The 25,310-nt window shown below is 35.7% G+C and overlaps 1 protein-coding gene across 2 annotated transcripts in view; it reads right to left on the bottom strand.

Moving 5' to 3' along the window:
- SLC12A2 (solute carrier family 12 member 2) overlaps window positions 1–25,310 on the bottom strand; it is a 102,912-nt gene that overhangs the window by 56,291 nt on the left and 21,311 nt on the right. For both annotated transcript variants that reach the window (XM_026507877.4, XM_044387366.3), the window contains exons 2-4: window positions 17,492–17,611; window positions 16,086–16,161; window positions 15,687–15,782 (exon numbers count right to left, since the gene is read on the bottom strand). In XM_026507877.4, the coding sequence (XP_026363662.1) occupies window positions 15,687–15,782; window positions 16,086–16,161; window positions 17,492–17,611 (292 nt within the window). The remainder of the gene's footprint in view (window positions 1–15,686; window positions 15,783–16,085; window positions 16,162–17,491; window positions 17,612–25,310) is intronic.

The raw sequence follows: 25,310 nt of genomic DNA, 5'->3' as shown, positions 1-25,310 counted from the left end.
GACAAAATGAAGGCTTAGAGAGGTTAAGTAAGTTGACCAAGGTCATACCAGCAGCAGGGAAGAACTGGGCTTAAACTCAGAGTGCTTATCATACAATATGCATAACAAAAATCAGTCTTTTTGTTATCACTGAAATGAGGACAAGAAGGATGAAGAATTATGAGTGATTAAAAGGCATCAACTGACAACAGTAACTACTTTCTTTAAAAAAATAAAAATCATTTGTCAAGCAAACACAGAAGTTAATGTTGAAAAAAAGTTCCTCATGGGGTTTCATAATATGGCCATAAACTACTGCAACTCCTGAGTGTAGAGGACATAAATGAGTCAGACACCAGAGGACTAAGTAATGATACTATATACACTAGGTTCCATTTTTACTACATATTGATTTGGGGATATAAGTCCCTATAGCTCTTGCGAAATTTCACATCAATAACCGAAACCCTAAGTTAATCAAGAGCCTAAGATTAACAATGGATTATTGGCCATAAAATAAGTGTCCATAACTTTCAAAGATCTGAAATGATACAGTGAATACTACTGACCACAACAGAATTAAATTAAATGTATGGAAGATCCCTAATATCTGCAAATTAAGCAACATATTTTAAGTAACCCACTGGTTAAAGAGTAAACCACAGGGAAGTTAAAAAGTATTTTTAATGAATGATAATGAAAATACAACATATCAAAATTAGTGGGATATGCCTAAAGCAGAAATTACAGAGCAACTTATTCAAACGTTTGTATTAAAATGATATAAAATCAATGATCTAATAAGAAGCTAGAAAAAAGAGGGGCGCCTGGGTGGCACAGCGGTTGGGCGTCTGCCTTCGGCTCAGGGCATGATCCCGGCATTATGGGATTGAGCCCCACATCAGGCTCCTACGCTATGAGCCTGCTTCTTCCTCTCCCACTCCCCCTTGCTTGTGTTCCCTCTCTCGCTGGCTGTCTCTATCTCTGTCAAATAAATAAATAAAATCTTAAAAAAAAAAAAAAAGCTAGAAAAAAGAGTAAATAAAACCTAAAAGAGAAACAAAGTAATAAAAAAGAACAGAAACCACTGATACAAAAAAACAATAAAGGAAAATAAACAAAGCCAAAAGTTGTTTGCAAAAACATTAACAAAACTGGTAGACAATGAACAAGACAAGAACAAAAAAGGAAACATAAACCAAATCACTAATGAAAAAAGGGATATACAATTATAAAGCCCACAGTCATTAAGAAGTTAAAAGGTAATACAATAAATTTATTGCAATGAAACACAACTCAGATGAAATGGATGCCCAAGCTGTGGTAAGAACTGGAAAGTGACAAAATCCTATACCTAGCTAAGAAATTAAATTTGTAATAAAAACCTCCATACACACAAATACACACACACATTCAAAAAAACTACAAGCCTAGATACCTTTACTGAAGAGGAGGAGAAAAGATCAATCTTAAATTCTTTCAGAAAAAAAGAGGAAGAGGAAATGCTGGCCAACATCCCTTTTAAAATGAGCATAATCCTGATACCAAAATCTGACAAAGGTTATTAGAAAGAAAAAACATTTCAGATGAGTATTTCTCAGGATCATAGACTCAAAAATCCTTAACAAAATGTTAGCAAATAAAATGTTGCAGAAAGCCTATCTCTGAGCAAGTGGGGCTTATCCCACAAATGCTAGGTTAAGATTCAAAAACCCATATAATTTGTAAAAGTAACAGAATAAGGGAGAAAAACCATATAACCATTTCAGAAGATGTGGGAAAAGCATAGCAAAATTCAATATCCATTCATGATAAATATTCTCAGCAATTTTGAACAATAACTTTCTCAATCTGACAAATGACATCTTCAAAACCCCACAGGTATCTTCTTAGTTGTGATATACTGAACTTATTCTACCTAAGAATGAGAGCAGGGCAAGGATGTCTATTCTCATCTCTTCTACTCACCACTGTACTGGAAATCCTAACTAATTCAACAAATGAAAAAGAGAGAAAGAGAGAGAAATAAAAAAATCCTAAAAATTGGCAAGAAAAAGTATAAGCCATGTCTATTCACAGGTAACAGTCTGTTCATCAAGATCACAGAGTAATGGTATCAAAACACAAAAGTCTATTTTATTTCTCTATGTAAGAAACAAATACATAGAAAATAAAATTTACAAATACTACTTATAACCAAAGCATATGAAACACTAAAAAGGGTAAATTTAATAAAATATATATACTGAAAAATATAAAGTACTACTGTAAGAAACAAAAGATCTAAATAAATGGAAAGATACACCATTTTCATAAACTGGAAGATTCAATATTGTTAACATACCCATTCTTCCCAAAACGATTTCTAAGGCTGAAATACCAAACCCCATCAAGATTTTATGGGTTCTCTGTTTTTGTTTTTTTTAGAAGAAATTGGTACACCTAAATAAAAAATTCAGGTAGAAATGCAAAAGACCTAGAAGAACCAAAACAATCTTGAAAAGGAACAAAGTTGGAAAACTTAGAAATTATAAAGGTAAGCAATCAATAGTAATCGGCATAATTACTCCCATAATTCTCCCATAAGTGGGAGAAACAAACATCAATGGAACAGCATACAGCACAGACAATTGCTTTTTAACAATGGCACCAAAGTTAATTCAAAAGAGAAAAGACAACTGTTCTAATAAATGGTGCTAGACCAAGTGGATACCTACACAGGGAGGTAGGGAGGAAAGAAACCAGACAAAAACCTCAGCTAAAACTATAAAGATTCTAGACAAAAACAAAAAAGAGTATCTTCATAAACCTTGGGATAAGCAAAAGATTTCAGGTCAGTACAATAAAAGCCCTAGCCATAAAAGAAAACTCAAGAATCTAGATTTCCTTAAAACAGTAAACTTCTGCACTCTGAAAAATAAAATTAAGAAAATTATAAAAATAATGAGGCCAGGCAAAAACTGGGGGAAAAAACACACAATACATCTGTTAGACGAATCAACTGTATTCAGGATATATTTAAAAAACCTCCTACAAATAAATAAAAGATAACACAATTTAAAAATCAGCAAAATATTTGACTATATTACAAAGAAGATATATGTGGTCATAAGCACATGTAAAGCTGCTTACCATAATTAATCATCCACAAGAATAGCTATAATTAAAAATACATAACAAGCGTTGGTAACAACGTAGAAAAACTGGAAGTCTCATATATTGCTGATGAAGTCTCATATATTGCTGATGGTAGTATAAAATGGTACAACCACTATGGAAAACCATTTGGCAATTTCTTATAAATGAGACATACAAGTACCTCACAAATCAACAAATCCACTTGTAGGTAATCTCCCAACATGAGTAAAAACATACAACCACAAAGACTTGTACAAAAATGTTCCTGTCAGCTTATTTATAATAGCCTCACACTAAAAATAATTCAAATGTCCCGCAATAGTTACTAAATAATTTATTGTTACTACAAGCAGACAATCATAAAATTGAGTAATGTATAGTAATACTACACTGTAACTACTAACATATAGAACAGCATGGACGAATCCCAAAAGCACCATATTGTGGTGAGACACAAAAAGAGTACCTTCTATAGAACATAATTCCCTCTTGGGCTAGAGGTGAGGGAATGATCATAAAAGAACTTTCCAGTATGATCAAAATAGTATGTATTTTGTTTGAGTTAGGTTTATAGACTTATCAAAACTCATAGAACTGTAAACTTAATATATGTGCATTTCACTACATGTGAATTTTACTTTAATAATATTGATCTAATAAACTATAAATCTATGGTCAAAAACTAGCATTTTTAAAACTTAAAAACTGTACCCTAGTCAAAATGATATAGCAGAAAAATTCATGTGCTAGACTTCAAGAGAAGATTAAATAGGTCTTAAGCAAGTTCATCAACTCACTGCTTATAATGAAAGGAGTCAAAAGTTACTTTTAAGCTGGACCAAGTGTTAAATCAAAGTTTTTCTTTCTTTCTTTCTTTTTTTTGTTGAAGTTTATCTTAAAAGGCAATTAAATCAGGGCACCTAGGTGGCTCAGTAGATTAAACATCCTACTCTTGATTGTGGCTGAGGTCATGATCTCAGGGTCATGAGATGGAGCCCTGAGGAGGACTCCATGTTCAGTGGGAGAGTCTGCTCAAGATTCTCTCTCTCCTTCTGCCCCTACCCCTGCACGTAGGCTCTCTCCCTCTCTCTCAAATAAATCTTAAAAAAAAAAAAAAGCAATTAAATCCATAAATCCATCTACATGTTTTTTTTTGTAAAAACAAAGAACCCAACCCAAGTTAGGATTAGCATCAAACATCTGCAAATGAACAGAGTTGTGACCATATTCTTCATCACCACCCAGCACCCTCCCTCCTCTCCATTCACTTCTGTGGTTCTTAGGTGTATCCTCACAGAATCCTAGTGCTATAAGGCAATTCTTTGGTCATCAGGCCAAACTCCTCATTTTACATAGGGACACAGAGATTCAGATAAGTAGTGACTTTAAGCAATAGGTGATGGATAAAACCATGAAAAGACCAAAGTGATGTGTTGGTTAGTCCTACAAGTAAAATCATCACTAAAATGACTGCCTCATCTATATCTTACTGTTCTAAGAATTAATATAAAACTCCTTGGGAAAAATAAAGCCCTGTTAAAACTCTATTTCAAATCTGGGCAAAATACTAAAATCTTTTTCCTCGGCTGTTAGCTAAAATACAGAATTTCATGAATGCTGTAAGGGTAACAAAGGTTTTTGCAAAGTAGACAATGAAAAAAAAAAATCAACTTTACCCTATTTCTTTTTTTAAACAGGAGTCAGTGCATTTGAAACCTCTTTTCAGGGAGCTCTGTCCTGCCAATTTTTGTTATAAAGCATTAATCAATATTATCTTACTTTTTTTCCGATAAGAAGCATAAAAATGAAAAACCCATAGTTAATCAATGTGAATGTGCATGGTCTGGAGCAATTTTTGATTAGGATTACATTTACTAGGGGGCACCTGTGTGGCTCAGCCGTTAAACATCTGCCTTCAGCTCAGGTCATGATCCCAGGGTCCTGGGATCAAGCCAGGCATCGGGCTCCCTGCTCGGCAGGAAGCCTGCTTCTCCCTCTCATACTCCCCTTGCTTGTTTCTCTCTCTCAATAAATAAATAAAATCTTAAAAAAAAAAAAAAAGATTACATTTACTCATCAATCTTTATAGAAAATGGGATTATCAGATACAGCTATTATGAACGTTCAGAACAAATGAATTGAACTCAAATTAAATGGCACCTTCAAAATAAAATACACAAAGACAAAACCCCCCACGCAACTAGGCAGGAAGGGAGGAGGAGTACTTAGTATCTTTTGAACATGCACTCTGGATGTCTGACTACCAATTACGCCACAAAAGAGACATTTCTTAAACCACACAGGGCTCTTAAAGGTTCTCATCACAAGGGAAGTAACATGTTTTTCTTCTTTCCCCTATACCTATGTGAGATGATGGATGTTAACTAAACCTATTGTGGAAACTTATTCACAATATAAGTCCAATCATTATGCTGTAACACCTTAAATCTATTCGATGCCGTATTTTGATTATCTCTCAATAAAACGCTAAGGGAAAAAAAAGCTACATGTGATTCAATTTAGCACTTGCTCTTTTTATCTGTAAACATGGACTAAATGCTCTATATTAATGTGAAAACTTTATCTTTAGAAACACCAACAAACCTGTCCAAGTTAATTTCCTTTGAACTATTTCACCTTTTATTATAACTCTTGCTCATCCTTGATAAAAACTGCACAAGAAATCTTACTGTCCAATATGATATTGAAAAATCACAGTCAACACGTGATCTAGCACATCCTCAGTGCCTCAGGTATGGGTAAGAAACTCTGAACAAAATCAAATTTTGACACGTCTTCTACCAAAATGAACTTCTGCCCAAGAGTAATGTGAAAGTAATTCAATTTAAAATACAAACTAATACAACTATGAGGTAGAAAAACACATATAAAATAAGGTAAAATTTGAAGGGTAGGTAATGGACTCCAGTCAAAATAAAAGTTAATTTGGGGGCGCCTGGGTGGCTCAGTTGGTTAAGCATCTGCCTTTGGTTCAGGTCATGATCCCGGGGTCCTGGGATTAAGTCCTGTGTTGGGCTCTTTGCTCAGCTTCTCCCTCTGCCTCTTCCCCCTGCTCGTCCTCTTTCTCAAATAAATAAATAAAATCTTTAAAAATAAATAAAATAAAAAATAAAAGTTAATTTAGCAAGGTGACACTGTGAGGGGATGATTTTATGTGTCCACTTGCTTGGCCCTGGTGCTCTGATACGTGGTTTCGTGAGGGTGTTTTCAGATGAGATTTACATTGAACTGATAGACTATGAGTAAAGCAGATTGCCCACTGTTACGTGGTGGGCCTCATCCAATCAGCTGAAGGCCTGAACAGAACAAAACCAAACCTCTCCCTAGCGATAAGAGGTAGGTAGTTCTGCAGCAGACGGCCTTCAGACTTGAACTGCTGCATCACCTATCCTCTGGGTCTCCAGACTGCTGACCCGCCCTACAGATTTTGGGCTTCCAGCTTCCATTCCATTATCATGTGAATCAATTCCTTCAAATAAATCTTTCCTTATATATACATACACATCCTATTGGTGCTGTTTCTCTGGATAACCCTAATATGAAAATGTTACAAGGTATATATACAGAAACCCATCATATTTCCATTTAACAGTAAAAAACAGTAAGAAACTAGAATTTTAAACAGTAACCTTACAATAGCACCAAAAATCAGGAAATATTTTAAGTATAAATCAAAACATATCTGCAAGATCTGTGTACTGACAACTGAAGAACTAAAGAGAGATAAATGATATTTATGAAATGGAAGCCCTGATAGTCAAGATATGTTAATTCTCCCCAAACTGATCTCTATATTCAACACAAGTTCAATCTAAATTCCAGCAAGACAGTCTGCAAAAATTGACAAGGTAATTCTAAAATTTATATGGAAAGGCAAGAGAACTAGAATAGCCAAGACAATTTTGAAAAAGAACAAAGTTGAAGGAGCCATACTACCCAACTTCAAGAATTATTATAAAACCACAGTACCAAGATAGTATGGTATTAGATTAAGGACAGATCTTCAGATAGTCCGGAGATAGACCTACATATGCAGGGTCAATTAATTTTTTCCAGCTTTATTGAAATATAACTGACATATGACATTGTATAAGATACACAATGTGATGTTTTGGTACACGTATATGTTACAAAATGTTTACCAAAATTAAAGGTTAATATATCCTTCACCACAGAGAATTCCCTTTTTTGTTGTTGTTTTACGGTAAGAACATTTAAGATCTACTCTCAGGAACTACAAGTATACAATACTAATTATAGTCTGCATGCTGTATGTTAGATCCCCACAACTACTTCTTATAACTGGAAGTCTGACCAACATCTTATCATTTCCCTTACCCATCAACACCTGGTAACCACTTTTCTACATTCTGTTTCTAGAAGTTTGGCTTTTTTAGATTTCACATACAAGTGACATTATATAGTATTTGCCTTTCTCTAACTTATTTCACTAAGCATAATACCCTCAAGGTTCATCTATGCTGTTGCAAATGGCAACATCTCCTTTTTTATGGCTAGATAATATTCCATTCTGTGTGTGTGTGTGTGTGTGTGTGTGTGTGTGTGTGTGTGTGATTTTTATCTATTCATCTCTCAGTGAACACTTAGGTTGTTTCCCTGTCTTAGCCATTTTGAGTAATGCTGCAATGAACATGGGGGTGCAAACATCTATAACAAATAGTAATTTCATTTCCTCTAAATAAATACCAAGGAAGTGGGACTGTAGGATCATATGGCAGTTCTATTTCTTGAGGAACCTCCATACTGTTTTCCACAGTTGCTGAACCAATTCTCATTCCCAACAGTGCACAAGGTTCTCTTTTCCCCACATCCTCACCACCATTTATCATCTCTTGTCTTTCTGATAATAACCATTCTAAAAGGTACTAGGGGTAGCTCATTGTGGTTTTGATTTGCATTTCCATGATGATTAGTGTCCTTGAGCACCTTTTCATGAACTTGTTGTCTTCTTTGAGAAATGTCTATTCAGGTCCTTTGCCTTTTAAATCAGATTATTTGGTTTGTTGCTATTAAGTTATAAAAGTTCCTTTTCTATTTTGGATATTAATCCCTCATCAGATATATGACTTGCAAATATTTTCTCCCATCCTATAGGTTGTCTTTTCATTTTGTTGACTGTTTCTTGTGCAGTGCAGAAGACTGTAGTTTGGGGGCGCCTGAGTGGCTTAGTCATTAAGCGTCTGCCTTTGGCTCAGGGCGTGATCCCAGCGTTCTGGGATCGAGCCCCACATCAGGCTCCTCCGCTAGGAGGCTGCTTCTTCCTCTCCCACTCCCCCTGCTTGTGTTCCCTCTCTCGCTGGCTGTCTCTGTCAAATAAATAAATAAAATCTTAAAAAAAAAAAAAAAAAGACTGTAGTTTGACACAGTCCCATTTGCTGATTTTTGCTTTTGTTCCTGTGCTTTTGGTGTCATATCCAAAAAATACCCTAGCAAGACCAATGTCAAGGGGGTTTTTCCTTATGCTTTGTTCTAGGAATTTCATGGTTCTAGGTCTTAGATTTAAGTACTTACTCTATTTTGAGTTAATTTTTAAAATAGAAGCCCAATTTCTTTTGCATGTAAATATCCAGTTTTCCCACCACCATTTAAGAGACTATCCTTTTCACATTGAGCATTCTTAGCTCCTTTGTCAAATATTAGACGACTATACCTGCGTAAGTTTATTTCTGGGCTCTCAATTCTATTACACTGGTCTATGCATCTTTTTATGCCATTAACATACCATTTTGATTACGAAAGCTTTAAAATATAGTTTGAATTCAGGAAGTGTGATGCCTCTGGCTTTGTTCTCTTTTTATTTTTTTTAAAAGATTTTATTTTATTTGACAGAGAGAAAGAGAGCACAAGCGGGGGGGGGGGAGCTGCAGGGAGAAGGAGAAGCAGGCTCCCACTGAACAGAAAGCCCAATGTGGGGTTCGATCCCAGGACCCCTGGGATCATAACCTGAGCCGAAGGCAGACACTTAATGGACTGAACTATCCAGGTGCCTGTAGCTTTGTTCTTTCTCAAGACTGTTTGACTATTCAGGGTCTCTTGTGGTTCCATGATAATTTTTCCTATTTCTGTGAAAAATGCCCTTGGAATTTTGATAGGAATTACACTGAATTGATATGGAAAGAACCTAAGGGTCCATCAGTAGACAAATGGGTAAGGAAGGGTTATGAGTCTGTGTGTGTGTGTGTGTGTGTGTGTGTGTGTAATGAAATATTACACAGCCATAAAAAAGAATGAGATTGTGTCATTTGAGACAATATGGATGGACCTACGCAGCACAACATGAAACAAGTCACAATGAGAAAGACAAAAGAACTTTATGATTCCACTCATAAGTAGAATCTGGGGGGAAAAAAACAACAAAACCCCCCCAAACCTCCAGATGAACAAACAAAAAGCAGAATCAGACCTATAAATACAGAGAGCAAGTTGATGGTTGCCAAAAGGCAGGAAATGGTAAGGTGGGCAAAATGGGTGAAGGGGAGAAGGAGATACAGGATTCCAGTTATGGAAAGAATAAATCACAGGAATAAAAGACACAGCATAAAGGAATATAGTCAATGATATTATAATAGGATGTAATGAGTCAGATGGTAGCTACACTCCTGAACATAGCATAATGTATCAACTTGTCAAATCACTAAGTTGCAGATCTGAAACTAATGGTAACACTGTGGGTCAACCACACTAAAAATAAATAAATAAATAAATAAAAATAAAAATTTCTAATAAAAAGCCTCAAAAAGTTGTTACCCACGAAACAGGGAAAAATGAAAAGTTTGCGACAGACATCCTGTATCGCCTGTGGATGAAATGATCAATATACGTAATATGAATCATCTATGTATTTTACAATAGCTGTGGAAATTGCGTAAAATAAAGGTTTTGCTGGTGTATTGAGGAAAAAATGAAAAGGTGAAAATAACAAAAATGTAATAAAGGTATCAATGATAAACTAACAACTGTTGCTCAGTGTTCATCTAGTATGATTAGAAAATAAACCAGAATTCTTAGAGCTCTAAACCACCTACTTCTGTACACTCACTAAACAGTTTACCCAAAGCCACCTTGTGTAAAATTTGAAGGAACCATTTTGAGAATACAACAGAGTTCTAAGGGATCCAACTGGATCCAATACCCATTCTGGTTATCATTCTAGGAAATACATTCTAATACCCTGGTCTACCAATATACAATAGTCTGTCTGCATCTTAACATTGGGCAAATTTCCTCTATTCTGTTGCCATTATTACGTCAAATTTCCTCTATTCTGTTGCCATTATTACGTCATGTGTTAACCAACATGAAATCCTCAGACTAGGAGTGGGGGTTATATTATCATTGTGACTGATCACTTGAATAAGTTAAACTTGAAGAACTATGGACTATGAGAAACAAACTGAGGGCCTCAGAGGGGAGGGGGGTGGGGGAATGGGATAGACCGGTGATGGATAGTAAGGAGGGCACGTATTGCATGGAGCACTGGGTGTTATATGCAACTAATGAATCATCGAGCCTTACATCGGAAACCGGGGATGTACTCTATGGTGACTAACATTATATAATAAAAAATCATTAAAAAAAAAAAGTTAAACTTGAAGAGTCAGGACATATTGCCTTAATTCTGCAGCAGACAATTTCGGAAACAAGTTGCAGTACTTCTAATCATTAAAGGCTGGCAAAATTGAAATGCCACCAAATAAGTCAAAGAGAAAACCCAAGTCAAAAATTATTTACAACTACTTGCTGTTTATAAGTAGTGTTTTACTAAACTGAAAACACAATGTTATGCTTAAGTCTAATAAAATCTCAAAATACAACTGTTAAAGAACTGCTCATTATAGCTTCTTCAAGTATTTCACTGATCTGGAAAGCTGTTATTTGAAAGAAATTGGCAATAAAAGGAAAGAATCATGGAGCTAAATTCTAAGTTACAACTCCTTGCTTGGTGATGACAGGATTGAATAGTATATAATGGACTAAAGAAAAAATCTGACAATCAATGATAATTTGATTCTACCAATACAGAAAGCACTTTCTGTCACTTACAATCCATGCAAAAAATATTAGTATTACTTTCAATGTTTAATTTTACCTATGTAGAGAACGAAGAGGTCTTCAATTATTTCAGAGAAATGAAAAAGATAGAGAAGTATATAAAGACAATTCTGACATAATACACTTAAAAAAGATCCACCCGTAAAATCTGCGTGAAATTTAAATTAGTTGAAAAAATGAGTATAATTGTGTCATTTCTGCTCTCTTCCTCCATACAAATTATACATGTGACCAACAACAATGTTGCATTAAGTCTGATGGATAGATTATCCATATCAAGACTACATTATCATGCCTAACAGTTATGTTTCATGTATCATGCATGCCTAGCAGCTGGATTTCAAAAAATAATTGCCACTCTCATCTGAACACAGCTCCAAGAAAACAGGATCTTCTCTGACTTTCATTGTTACAAATCCAGTGCCTATCACAAGGAGCTCAAAGATTATCTGCTGAATGGCTGATTTCATCTTAGTCATGGAATAGACAGGTTTATATTAATTTTACATTTTCAGAACTACCTGTCTAAATTTGATGTAACCTGGATTTTTATTTGCAAGTATACTAACTCTGCTTTCAACTTAATGCTCAGCACATACAACACGATTCAAAAAATTAGTATTTACTATTTCACAGATGAGACCATATTCACAGATTATTTAAGGATGGAAGAACTCTGGTCTGAGACATCTAGAAAATGCAGATCTAAGTGAACGTGACTGCTGGCCAGCACCCTCTTGGAGAACCTGCTGCACGTGGCCCAGGTGAATTCTGTAAAACCCAGCTCTCAGAAACACGGAGAAGGATTTGCACAATCGTACAGAGCTCTGGGCTCTCAGCAGGCTACAATCATCTGTAGAACGTATCTGTCTGTTAGGCCAGGTACTATGGCGGAGATGAAGGTAAGAGTTACCTGCCAAAGTTACTTGGCACTGCTATTCTTCTTCTGTGCAGGCAGAAAACTGACGATATGATTCTCTAACCTGCTAGTAGCTTTTAGTACCCAAAAATCCTTACTAAAAACTAATCGAGACTGACTACGCACCTTTTATTTTCTAAGGGTTGACTCTTTTTATTTTTTTTTAGAAACCTTGAATGTTGTCATATTATTTTTATCCTAGACTTCATAATTGGACAATTATATTTGTTTACAAACTGGCAGTTACTTCATATAAAAAAAACAACTACACTTTTCTAGATTGCTGTTTAATCTCTAAAATGTACTGTTAAAGCCAATGTTAAGGTAACTTGGTAAAGTTAAATTTCTCCTATGGCAAAAAACACAAAGCACTAGGAAAAGTATGTATTTCACATACTGCCAAAGAGATAGAAACATACTCTATAAACTGAGAGTAAAATATTATTCAATATTAATAAAATACAAATAAATGTTATGATTAAGAATCAACATAAACTGTTGAATGCTACCTCAAAATAGTTCTTTACATTAACGAGATAACTAGGCAAGTTCAAAAGGAGCTCTCCAAATTGAAATTACTATACAGAGCAACAACCTTTAGGTAAAATATTTCCTTATTAATTCCCTTAATAATCAACCTCCAGTTCATAGAAAATTGAGACGGATCTCCAGACATCACCATTTCCATGGTATCCCTCTATTTCTCCAATCTATGCCTTTGGCATCCTGACCTGTGGATATTTCTAGCTCTATTCCTCTCTTCCCTATGTAGTCGTTTTGAAAGAAGTAAAAATCAAGTCCTCAGTAATTGGGCTAGAGGAGATCCAAACCTAGCACTCTTAGTCCCACCCCCACCAAAAGACAAAGCAGTTTACTGTTACAAATGGCAAACAAACTCACACCTATACAATGAGTCTCTTACAGTTTGTTTTAAACCATAACTCCCACACTTTCTTTCTCCTTGGAAAATTATGTCAAACAAGGAGGATTCCTGGGGTGCCTGGCTAGCTTGGTCAGTGAAGCGTGCAACTCTAGATCTCAGGGTTGTGGGTTTGAGCCTCTCACGTTGGGTGTAGAGACAACTTAAAAAAAAAAAAAAAAATTCCTTGTTCCAGAGAGATTCCTAGTCTGTAATTTGCTGTCATGATGCTACAGTGTTATTTAAAAGTTCCACTCTCCTCTGTATGTTCTATAAAATGCTCCCTGGAGCTACAGGCATGATATAATTCAGATTCAATTTCTTGGGAAACAATACTCCACAGATACTTTAACTGAGTAAAGAGCTTACAAAGTTGGAATATTTTTGTTTTCTTTCCTTCTCTTGCTATGTAGAACAATTATGAAAGAAAAAATCTCATCAATTTCTTGATTACACTAAGTTTAGGTAAGGAAACTTTCATTCAGGAAAACTTGATTCAACAGGAGATTCTTCACATTTATCAATTTTCATAACAAGTTGGCTCCCTAGCATTCTTCAAAGGTAAAAAATAGGTTCTGTGTCTGTGAACTTAAGGATTTTATCATACATTATGTCTTCATTTAAATTAGTTATTTTTAGTAGTAAGTATTGCTGTTCAAACTATCCAAACTTAAGGTAGCATTAGCTTCTTCAAGTTGGCTCCTGGGTCCTTTTGACCTGAAACTAGTAGCCTTTATTACACCTTCTTTACTTTCCAATGTGAAAAAATGTCTAGGCTCTTATAGTACATTTCCTGCCCAGATCTGGAACCAATCATTTTTCCAAGGTCCTCTGGTTCTTCTGAATGAAAATATACCATGTGGGTACTAGCGGGGCTCACTGCTACTGGGCTGGTCATTTGTTATACATAATTTTTGCATACAGAACTAAGCAACATGCACTTTGGGGGATAAAATGTGTAAGTCACACGAATACTTTCATTATAGAATCAGAGTGCAGTATATTCTTGCCAGATTTAGACCTGTATCTACTTTCTCATATGGGGAAAATACTGTTTTTTCATGAAACCAAAATAAATCCCATTAGGGCTGTCCAAGTCCATGAAGCAGATAAAGAGGTGACAAAGGGGCTTACAGTCTCTGAAGAAAGTCTCCAAAAAACTTTCACTGCAGATGATGATACAATTTGCTTGTATTCTGTAAATGATCAGCCAGATTTCCAAAGTTACCAACTGACAAGTGAAAAATGAACGCCTTGTAGCTTAGTTTCAAAGTACGTGGTCAAAGTCTCTAAGGTAGATGTATTTATGAATACATATGAAAACTACTGGTAGTATTGAAAGATGCAATGGCTTGTTAGTCACAATGCAGGGAAATCTATGCTTCCCCTAAGTCTGAGTTCACATGGAGAATAATCTGTGGGGTTCATGGCACCAGTGGCTTCATGCCCCACTGCAGCTTACAACCTTGATTGGAAAGCCTGAAGATAAGCAGAAATACTTCAATAATTTGCTTTGTCTACCACATCCCCTTCTTCTTGGACTACCATTCCCCAACAGCAGCAGAAATATATGAAGCATGGGGCGCAGTATATAAGAAGCCAAAAAGAATCTCTCAGTGTTGTCTGATTAACTCTTTTGGACATACCCACATCTTACACCCCAATAGAGCTCAATCTAGACTCGTGCGCACATACAAGTTCAGCCAACAGCCACGCATGCTCAGCATGGTCATATTGCTGCCAGCTTCCCCCAGGGCCACAGAGATCTGGATCTTCTGGTATATAAGAAATATGAAGACAATGAAGAACAATGAAAGGTTCAATCTAGTTCTCTAAAAACCTGGTGCAGACAAACCAGAAATTGTGTATGTATAATGTCAAATACACATCTGTAAAGCAGGTGAGGCAGATGTTACAAGTAGATTCTCTTCTCAGTTGACTGCTCTGACAACTGCCTATATAGGAGCTGGTAAAGTCCATTTTCTTTCCTTTCTCTAGGGATGTCCTCACTCCAGCTAAATGATGAGTTTTGATTTGGAAAACACAATTCTTTTTTTCTTGTTCACAGGGGTCCCAAGGCCATTCTCCTGGTCTCTTGGGGGCTTTCCCTGGGAAGGTGAAATCTCACAAGGGAGATCTTGTGGATTTCAATGAAAGAGGCCTCAGGGCACCCAAAGAAGAGAGCCAGAGTTGATAGTGTGGATTCAGAGTCCCAGGTGTAACTCACACAAGCTGTCAGATCGTGGGAAAAGAACTCTGCCTAAGTTTCCCTAAAGGGGGAGGAATGAGGTTACACCTATATAATACTGACCAAATAAACGATGCATGCTACTGATCCAAGGGCTAAAACCAGGAAGGAGGTAAGGGACGGTCCAACGGAGAAGAAATCAGGTCAGAAGCTCCATTCTTGCTACCAAATACAATGAACATCCTAAGTAATTTCAAGCATACATGTTTGTGTATGAGCCAAAATTAAATTTTGTATTCTAATGTTAGTCTGAAAGTGCTTAGTAGCAACTTTCTCACCTATACAGACCTATGTTACTTTTTTTAAGATAAAAATAATCTAAAAATTTAACCCTCAATTTACTTAGTAAGAGTAATCTGGTGACAATGATGTGAAAAGACTGAATTTACCTCCACGTACAAATCCATTAGTAGCTATTGCTGAAGTAGACAATCCTGTGATAGTTGTCACAACAGTGGCCATTATAATTACAACAACCGACAGACCTTTAGGGAAAAAGAAAAGAGATGAGAATACTTTTATTTATTTCAACCTGCCTTATCTACAACTGGTTAGTATACAAAATTTACATTATATTTAACAATTACCTTATTTTTATCCCATTTTAGAAAAATCCATTCAAAATTTTGAAAAAAGTAACATTAAGACAATAATCTGATACAAATGAGAAAATAGCTTAGAGTAATTCCAATTGTTTGAATTTTATGAGGTTCGCAGCCTAGAAAAGCACATGGCTACTTCCTTTTTTTCACTCTCAAATGAATCAAACAGTATGTAACTTTGCTTACCTATTCCAGCCTGACCCACAATCCATGACAATCTAATGAAGAGCATAACACCCCAAATGTTTAACATACAACGTACCTAGGTAAGAAAAGAGGACAAGTTCCAGATGAAGGCAACTGATCAAATATAATACATCAGTAATGCAAAACTAGCCAAAAGGAGGACAACATCCATTTAAAACTACAGTAAGTCATTTTAAATCTCTTATCCTTCCTTTGTAATACTTTTTCAAAGAACTTAATGAGAGCTGAAATGTGAGCCAATTTAAGTGTAATAACACATCAAATGATCTGAAACAGCAAAAGGTACTGAACAAGGTAAAAGAAATATTTTAATACTTCAATCCTAAAAAACAGTTCCTATTCCTATTTATCAATGCAACTAAGTTTAATTTTTGCTTATTCTTTAATAACATCCTTATTTCATGATTTCTTCAGAAGATTTAAGTATTACAAAGTATGTCAGAACAAAATCTAATTGTTCACATATCCTTTTCTCTTTTTTTAAAGTTTATTTATTTATTTAAGTAATCTCTACACCCAATGTGGGGCTCAGACTCACAACCCCAAGACCAAGAGTTGCATACTCCTTTGACTGAGCCAGCCAGGCACTCCTCACACATCTTTTAAAATTCTGAACTATTTGAGAGAGTTTCTCCAATTTACTTTTACTATGGCGTATTATGCTTATACATAGAACACAGTCGTTTAAAACACTAAAATCTAAGAACAGGCAAACAACACTACCTGGAGCTTCACAATTACCCTATTGATTAAACAGTGTATTTACTACTGGAACTGGGATTTTCCCCTCTGCTTCTCCCCTAAATGTCAACATGATTCTAATTTAAAGTGCTCCCAAAATCCCAGTGGGAGGTCATTTAGTCTACCGGTCTCCCCCACTCAGTTCCTTAGTGCCTATTCCAACACAGAAAACAGAAGTACATCTGAAACTTAATCACCTAAACCTATCTAGTTAAGTGACCTCAACACTTAAGAGAATTTCTCCTTCATTCTGTTCCATGTTAACTTTCATACATTTCTCTTCTAAAAATAATGGGGCAGGAATATTTCAGCTTTACTGCCTGCTCAGCTTTCTTGATTCTGATGCTCCCATCAATAGCTTCATATGTAATTTCTGAAAAATGACAATATGTGAGATTTACAAGAAGTAATAAAATATAATTTGGAGGAAATCAAGTATAATATGATTCTGTTAATACATATATCCTGTTTCCTTTACTGAATTTAATATTCACAAGAAAAGAAGGTACAAATTATTAATTTGGTCTTTCGTAACACTCACATAAAAAAAAGAAGAGCTCTCTTAAGAAATGATGAGAACATTAGGAAGATTTCATAACAAATAGAAATGCTGTAAGTCTATAATTCAATCTATAGGTACATACTAATACACCCTTGATCCAGCCAAACTTCACAACTCCTTTACTTTCCGCAGTATACGTGACCACAGCATCTCTGGTTGGAGTACTTTCTTCCCCGTTGGCAAAGCCATCCTCAAAAGGTTCCTGGTTAGAAAAGGAGATGTGAATTATGCTTAATTATTTAAAGTTTAAAGTCACATGATTAAGACAAATATCACTAAATACATTTAATCATGTTTAGGAGGATACAGATTTCCAAGAATCAAGGATGTCTGTACACTTTACCTTAAAAAAAAAAAAAAAAGAAAAAAAAAGTAAAGTAATAAAATGGAAGAAAACCTTAATTACTGGGTATTGAAAAAATTTAAATCTTATCATGACAACAAATCCGTTTTAATTTCAAATTTTAACTACACTTCAGTGGTATGTGGAGAACAAATGGATAAGTACACGCTTAGCTAAAAGTAAGTCAGTTCAGACCTGTCTCTTTAGCCACAACTTTATAGTTTCTGGTTAGCATCCTTCCCACAAATGAAATTTCAACATTAATAATTTAGAAGTCCATCGCCAATTAACACAGTTTTCCCTCTGTAGTCCATTACAGAAGGATTCCTGTGGATCCCAAGATTCATTCCTAACTCTTGCCTTTACTCACTCTATGTCTGCATTCAGTCAGCCACTCAGTGCTCATTTTTCTCTTCATAATTTTTCTTAGATTCAGACATGAACTGGTTTTAACGCTTCATGTCTCATTGTATTTTTAGTTTTTCACTCTCTACATTCTCCCCTTCTCTCTCTCCCCTTAGTTCTCTTGATCAGTCCCAACACACTCAAGATATATGACAAATTTCCAAACCAGTAATAGTGTGTTAAAAAACAGGTCACCAGGATGAAGGGAGATGTTGGGGCAGAGAAAATGTTTTAGATCTAGAATCATGTCCCTGACACTACCTCCATAGTTCTTCCTTACCCATATATAAAGAGCAGGGAACAAAATACAGCTTTTTCCAACATCATTCCTTAAATGAAGAAAAGCCAACTAAATCAATTATTATTTAATCCTGAAAATTACCATCAAGATTTCCTACCCATACTTTTTAAAAACCATTTCCAGTGGTTCATACCCTCTAGTGAATTCCTTTTTTTTTTTTTTAAATTTTATTTATTTGACAGAGAGAGAGACAGCCAGCGAGAGAGGGAATACAAGCAGGGGGAGTGGGAGAGGAAGAAGCAGGCTCTCAGCAGAGAAGCCTGATGTGGGGCTCGATTCCAGAACGCCGGCATCACGCCCTGAGCCGAAGGAAGACACTTAACGACTGAGCCACCCAGGCGTCCCTCTAGTGAATTCCTAATGTGTATTTAGAAATGAGCTATATCAAATTCTGTGTTGCTGGAGACAAAAATCTACATCATAATCCAAACTTCCCTTTTTCCCTTGACCAGTATCTGTTAGCCAAGTACATGCATTTAAGTCCATTTAATGTATTGGTACTATATGTATCAACATGTATCAGCTCTTAGATTCCATATTTATATAGCTAAATGACTGCTAATTCTTAGATTTTTAAGCCATAGAAGAAAGGCTGTAAGTTAGATGCAATAATCTCTTTTGTTATATTTTTTGAAAATTATTTTACCAAGGCTTTTTAATGACAAGGAAAAAACCATCAAATTTTCAACTAATCCTCATGTTTGATTCAAAGACATGGCAATAACTTCAATTATGTGAAACACTTGGAAAACAAGCCATTCTAAGATCACTAAGAACTTAAAGATGAATGTTAATGTTAATCACTCCTGATAGTTGAAAGATTTTTAAAAACAGATTGTAAGGGACACAAATGATAATAATTTCCATTATAACACACAATTTTCTTTTTTTCTTTTTTTAAAGATTTTATTTATTTATTTGATAGAGAGAGACAGCCAGCGAGAGAGGGAACACAAGCAGGGGGGGTGGGAGAGGAAGAAGCAGGCTCCTAGTGGAGGAGCCTGATGTGGGGCTCGATCCCGTAACGCCGGGATCACGCCCTGAGCCGAAGGCAGACACTTAACGACTACGCCACCCAGGCGCCCCTTAACACACAATTTTCTAACTACTTTCTACTGTATCAATAATTTCTGTACTATAAGAGGAATGCTCCAAGCTTATGGTATATGGAACTATCCACTTCCGTTAACAAAAATTATCTGCTATACTTTATTCCAATGATTCCAATCTGCTATACTTTAACAGATTTATGGAGATATAATTCATATAATCACACAACTCACCAATTAAGGTGCAAAAGTCGATGGTTTTTAGTATATTCACCAAGCTGTACAATTATCACCACAACCAATTTTAGAACATTTTCATCATCTCAAAAAGAAACTCCAAGTCCATCAGCAGTCACTCTCATTCCCCCTTTTCTCGGGCTCCTGGCAATCACTTATCAACTTTCTGTCTCCATGGACTTGCTATTCTAACATGTCATACACATGGAATGGGCTCATATAATATGTGGCCTTTGTATGTGGCCACCTAGGCTAACATTTTCAATGTTTCATGTTTCAGTACTTCACTCCTTTTTACTGCCAAAAAACAACCCATTGTATGGATATACCACATTTGTTTAACCATGCATCAATTGGAGCACCTAGGTGGCTCAGTTGTTAAGCATCTGCCTTCGGCTCAGGGTGTGATCCCAGGGTCCTGGGATCGAGCCCCACATCAGGCTCCCTGCTCTGCTGGGAACCTGCTCGCGTTCCCTCTCTCACTGGCCGTCTCTCTCTCTGTTGAATAAATAAATAAAATCTTAAAAAAAGACACACACACAAAACACAAAAAACCCATGCATCAATTGATGAACATGTGAACCTATTCCACATTCTGACGACAATGAAATATGCTCCTGTGAACACTGGTGAACAAGTTTTTGTGTGGACATAAGTTTTCACTTATCGTGGAAATGCCCCTAGGAGTGGAACTGCTAGGTCTTACTTTTGAAATGACTACTTCTGGTCATTTTTTTTTTTCTTCTTTCATATCAGACTGCGGAGTGGGACTCCTCATTTCTGTTGATTTATCTGTCTATTTATCCCTCTTCCTCACTTAGCATCTGGTATAAACATGGAAATCAGTAACTGTAATTGTTAGAAATACGTATATGTAGGGGAAAATATGTGACCAGGGGCCTATGTGGTTCAATCACAGAGCATCCCACTTTGGCTTTACTTCCACTGTTGGAGGTGCTCTAGATGGCAGAACATCAGTGACGATCCCAAATGAACGGAAGAAAGAAAAAAAAAAAGACTCCTCATGGGCATTGATGATTCAATAGTTCAATTATTAAAATAAAACCAGAATAAAAATTTTTGCCTGTTAATTCAATTAACTTTAGAGAGAAGTTTCTTGGTTTTCACTCTAGGATATGTAGTGTTCTGCGTTTAACTTGTAAATGAAGACTTTAAAATATTATATAATCTTGGGGGACCTGGATGGCTCAGTCGGTTAAGCATATGCCTTGTGCTCAGGTTATGATCCCAGGGTCCTAGGATGGAGCCCTGCATTGGGCTCCCTGCTCAGTGGGGAATCTGCTTCTTTCTCTCCCTCTGCCACTCTCCTGCTCTTTCTCAAATAAATAAAATCTCAAAAAAAAAAAAAGCTTAAAATATTATATAATCTTCCAAATATTACAAGAAAATATGTCTATAATATGCACAAAAAGACCTCTTCCTTCCCATTTCTATTAAAGATGCATATACATCATAGGCTATCTTTTCTAAGGCTAAGTATCAATGTGGGTGTCTTTTTTAACAATGCAAAAGCATGCAGGCATCTTAAAATTTTTGCTGTGGGTGCTTATCAGAATTCCACCACAAAGCTGAAGATCTAGAGACAATTATGTAAGTTTCCACTATACTACAAACAACTGTATTCAAAAAATGAAGTGAAGATTTTCCAGCACGTATGAAAGCAGTATTTTAAAATAAACATGAGTCCCCACAAAATGAAAGTTTATCTTCCTCTCCACATTCCAATAGCTCTATTTAAAAAACTATTTGTTATTAACATCTAAAGTACAATTTAAAAATTATAATCAAGTATTTGTTACTTACGTTTCAATCAATAGATTTAAATATAACAAAACTGGGTTAAATTGTATTAATTTCCTGCAAGAACAGGAAACCAAAGTAGAATACACATACTGTGTTCCTTTAAATACATTAATTCAGGATAAATAAGGAAACAGTGTGGTATTTTGTCTACATACAAAAAAATTGTTTAAAAACCTTAAAATAAGGAAAATTTCACATTTTTAATTATGAACTAAAATTATGTTGATACAAAGCTGCATAAATAAATAATATCTTCAACCTACGTAACGGTTTCAATGATTGGTTTGTGTTTTTTCCTGTTTTTCACATAATGGATAAAAGTTCAAGAACAATAACATGAATGAATTTTATGGGGAATGCCATATTAAATGAGGTAGACCAAACGAACCAAATTAATCTGATTTATTTGGGGAGAAAAATCTTTCCAAAAGCAGCATGGTGATTCTGAGTCTCCTAAGCAGGGATTGAGAATGGGGGTATGAACAGAATGGGGAAGTGAGGAAGAGATGGAGAAAACAATGAACGATCCAGAGAGTTTAGGCCCTCAGTAACTGGAGGCATTTCTAAATGAAAGAAAGAGAGATACTAGTAAATTATCAGCCTGAAAAGGAAATGATTAATTCAGTTAGACATGCTGAATTTGAGGAGTCATGAGACAATTAAAGAGTTCTATCAGGCTGTTAAAAATTCATGACTGGAATTTAGGAGAGGGGCCAGGGATAAAGAGCAAGTGGGTAAGCTATGGAAACAGAATGAAAAGAGAAACTCACAGAGAGAAAGTGTGAAGAGTTGAACATTTTTCTGAGGATATAGAAGATAGCAGAATGAGGCGGCACCTGGGTGGCTTAGACAGTTAAAGTGTCTGCCTTAAGCTCGGGTCATGATCCCAGGGTCCGGGGATGGAGCCCCACATCCGGCTCCCCTGCTCAGCGGGGAGCCTGCTTCTGCCCCTCCCCCCTGCTCACGTTCTCTTGTGTGCGCTGTGTCTTAAACTAAAAAAAAAAAAAAAAAAAAAAATCTTAAAAAAAAAAGGAAAAGAAAACACAAGAATGAAAAGGAAGTCTGGCCTCCTCCACAGCCATTATTTCTTTGCAGAGAGTAGAGGAAAAAGAGTTTTTGCAGTATGGGTAATCTCTTTTCTCCCCTGTATATTCAAATTTCCACCTCAATTAGATCATTCTTTCTCCTTTAACCATGTGAACTTCTTACTATACAATGACTTCAATACACAACCACCTCTACCATCAAAAAATGCCCAGCCAAATTTGCTGAAATATTATACCACATTCTTCAGTGACTGCCAAGCTGGCTTCACCCCACCACAACACCAAAATAGTTTTAAGACATCCCAAGACTTCTCTGCTGCCAAATCTAATGTACATCTTTCAGTCTCTGTCCCACTGGACTTACAAAATGGCATATGACACTGTTGACTACTCCCTCTTTCTTGAAACATTTCTTGAAATGCCATACTTTCTCTGAGCCTGTTCTACCCAGCAACTACACAGGAACACTTGGTCCTAGAGCCAGATCCTTTGCTCATTCTGTATTTTCTTTCTATAGTCATCTCACCATCTCACACAACCCATAGCTTTAAATACTATCTATATAGTAAGTAATGAGGGATGACTCCTATTCATTTGCAGTTCAGATCTACCCTCTGAGTGTGCGACCTGAGTGTGAATATTGATGTTGCCACATGGACATTTTTTTTTCTATTCTAATTCTTACCAAATGAGAAAAAGAAATTGTCAATGCTATAAACAGCAACTTTCCTCTAAATGAAAAGAAGGAAATGATCTCTCTTTCTTGAATCAGTTTTGGTGAGCACTTAACTATCAAAAAAGAATTTGACAAGAAAAACAGTAAGGTCTTAATAATTAAAATCCTTTATAATGTAAATGTGAGATTCCTCAATGGATGTCTTAAAAATTGCTATGAAATTTGTTCAGCTTCCATCTCCAACAATTAAACTTGTTATTTAATTCACCCATTTAAATGATCTTTTACATATCTAATGTCCTATTTCGATTCTGACCAAAGAGAAATCACTACCTATAATACACTGAGTTTGATCATTTCTCAGGGAAAAAAAAACAAAGAAAAGAAAGAAAAGAAAAATCTTATGTAACCAAGCTACTGTTTCTTCCCCCAATGGAAGAATTTTCTTCAGATTTTTAAAGACAACATACGACGAAACCAGATTTGTTTTCATAATATTGGACCAAAAAATCAAGCTTTAGGAAAAAAAAATACTTGACCAGGTTGTTTTTTTTTCTAACTGCCATTAAAAACTTTAATACTGCTTTAAACTAGCTCTGGAACCTGGAGTGCAAGGCTGTTACCTGTGTACATCCTTCTCAGCTCCCAAATGTGCACATCAATGACCTTCTCACTGTTAAATGCTTTAGTTCACGTTACATTAAAATGTCAGTGTTTTCTCTTTCTTTGGACATTCCAGTCACTAAATCCATAAAATTTTCATTTCCAGAATAAAACGTAGCATAGGTAGTCTTTACAACTATACAGACAAGGATGTTAATACTCATGGAAGAGGACTGTGCAGTAGTTAAGAATGAGTTGTGATCACATTTTTTGCATAGTTAAGTGGATAAAGGTGTTTATTGTTGGGCAGAGAAACATCAAGACTGTTTAAACAGTACAACCTCTGAATATAGTTAAAATACTAATAAAGCACATTTCTAGCACTGTTCATTACCAATCTATTCATTTTAACACAAATGCAATTCTTACAGTTAAACTGGTAAAGACCTGGTAAAAGTTGTCTTTGCTCAATAATTTCAGGTCTCAATGATCAAAAGATAATGTTTGTGGTTTTATTTTGTTTTATTCGTATTTTAAAGAACAGAGCAAAGCTGGACTGAAGTGTCTCTTTAGGCCTAAGGCTGCCACAATGCTGTTTCCAGGGAGACTTAAGGATGCTCAAATATGGACACTACAAAAAGAGAAATGTTCCGATCCCTTAACTATATTTAATATATTGAAAAGTCCAAAGTAACCCTTAACATTCTTCTGTTATTTGAAGATTCTACATTTACAAAAAGCTGTTTCTGGGCATAAATCACAATTACAATCTTCTACTCATTCATTTAACAAATATTTATACATCAATTTTATCAATCACCATAATAGGTACTTTCCAGCCCTCCTAGACTTGTTTTTATAGTAGAGGCTAGAGATGAAAGCAAGCCTTCTACCTTAAATGTGGGGCATTTTCCACTATACCAAAGTAGCCACTATTATATTAAATGCTTTAACTCAGTCAAAAAAAGGTTAGGGTCCTTTTCAATAATAACCCTATTTCAAGTCGCTGCTTTTCTGTAACAGTAACTTTCCGAATCTGTAAAACAGAGGTAATACTGGTAATACTCCCTGCCTACCAGTACCATCCCCTTGGTGTCTTGAGGCTTTCTAAAGAATGATCAATTTTTATTAGCGCAACAGCAGAAAGCAGTTGACACTTCTATCTTGAGGCTATAAAGCCAGCTGATACAACTTGATTGTAATATAGCAATTTAAATTTGAATGTGAGTGCCATGTTAGAAATGTGAGATTATGACTCACCTATAGTTATGTATTTCAAAAGAATTAGGAAACTTATTCTTAGGTGTCCTGGTTTTTCAATGCCTGACCACTTCTCAACAAGAACAAGATTACACACTCATTGACCTATCAGAGCAAGGGCAGCAGTTTCCAAGGATTCCACAAGCTCTCAGTGCCC

Source organism: Ursus arctos, unplaced genomic scaffold, assembly GCF_023065955.2.
Source record: "Ursus arctos isolate Adak ecotype North America unplaced genomic scaffold, UrsArc2.0 scaffold_5, whole genome shotgun sequence".
Classification (NCBI taxonomy): domain Eukaryota; kingdom Metazoa; phylum Chordata; class Mammalia; order Carnivora; family Ursidae; genus Ursus; species Ursus arctos.
Note: the sequence above shows the minus strand (reverse complement) of the source record. Positions and strands in the feature narration are given on the sequence as shown.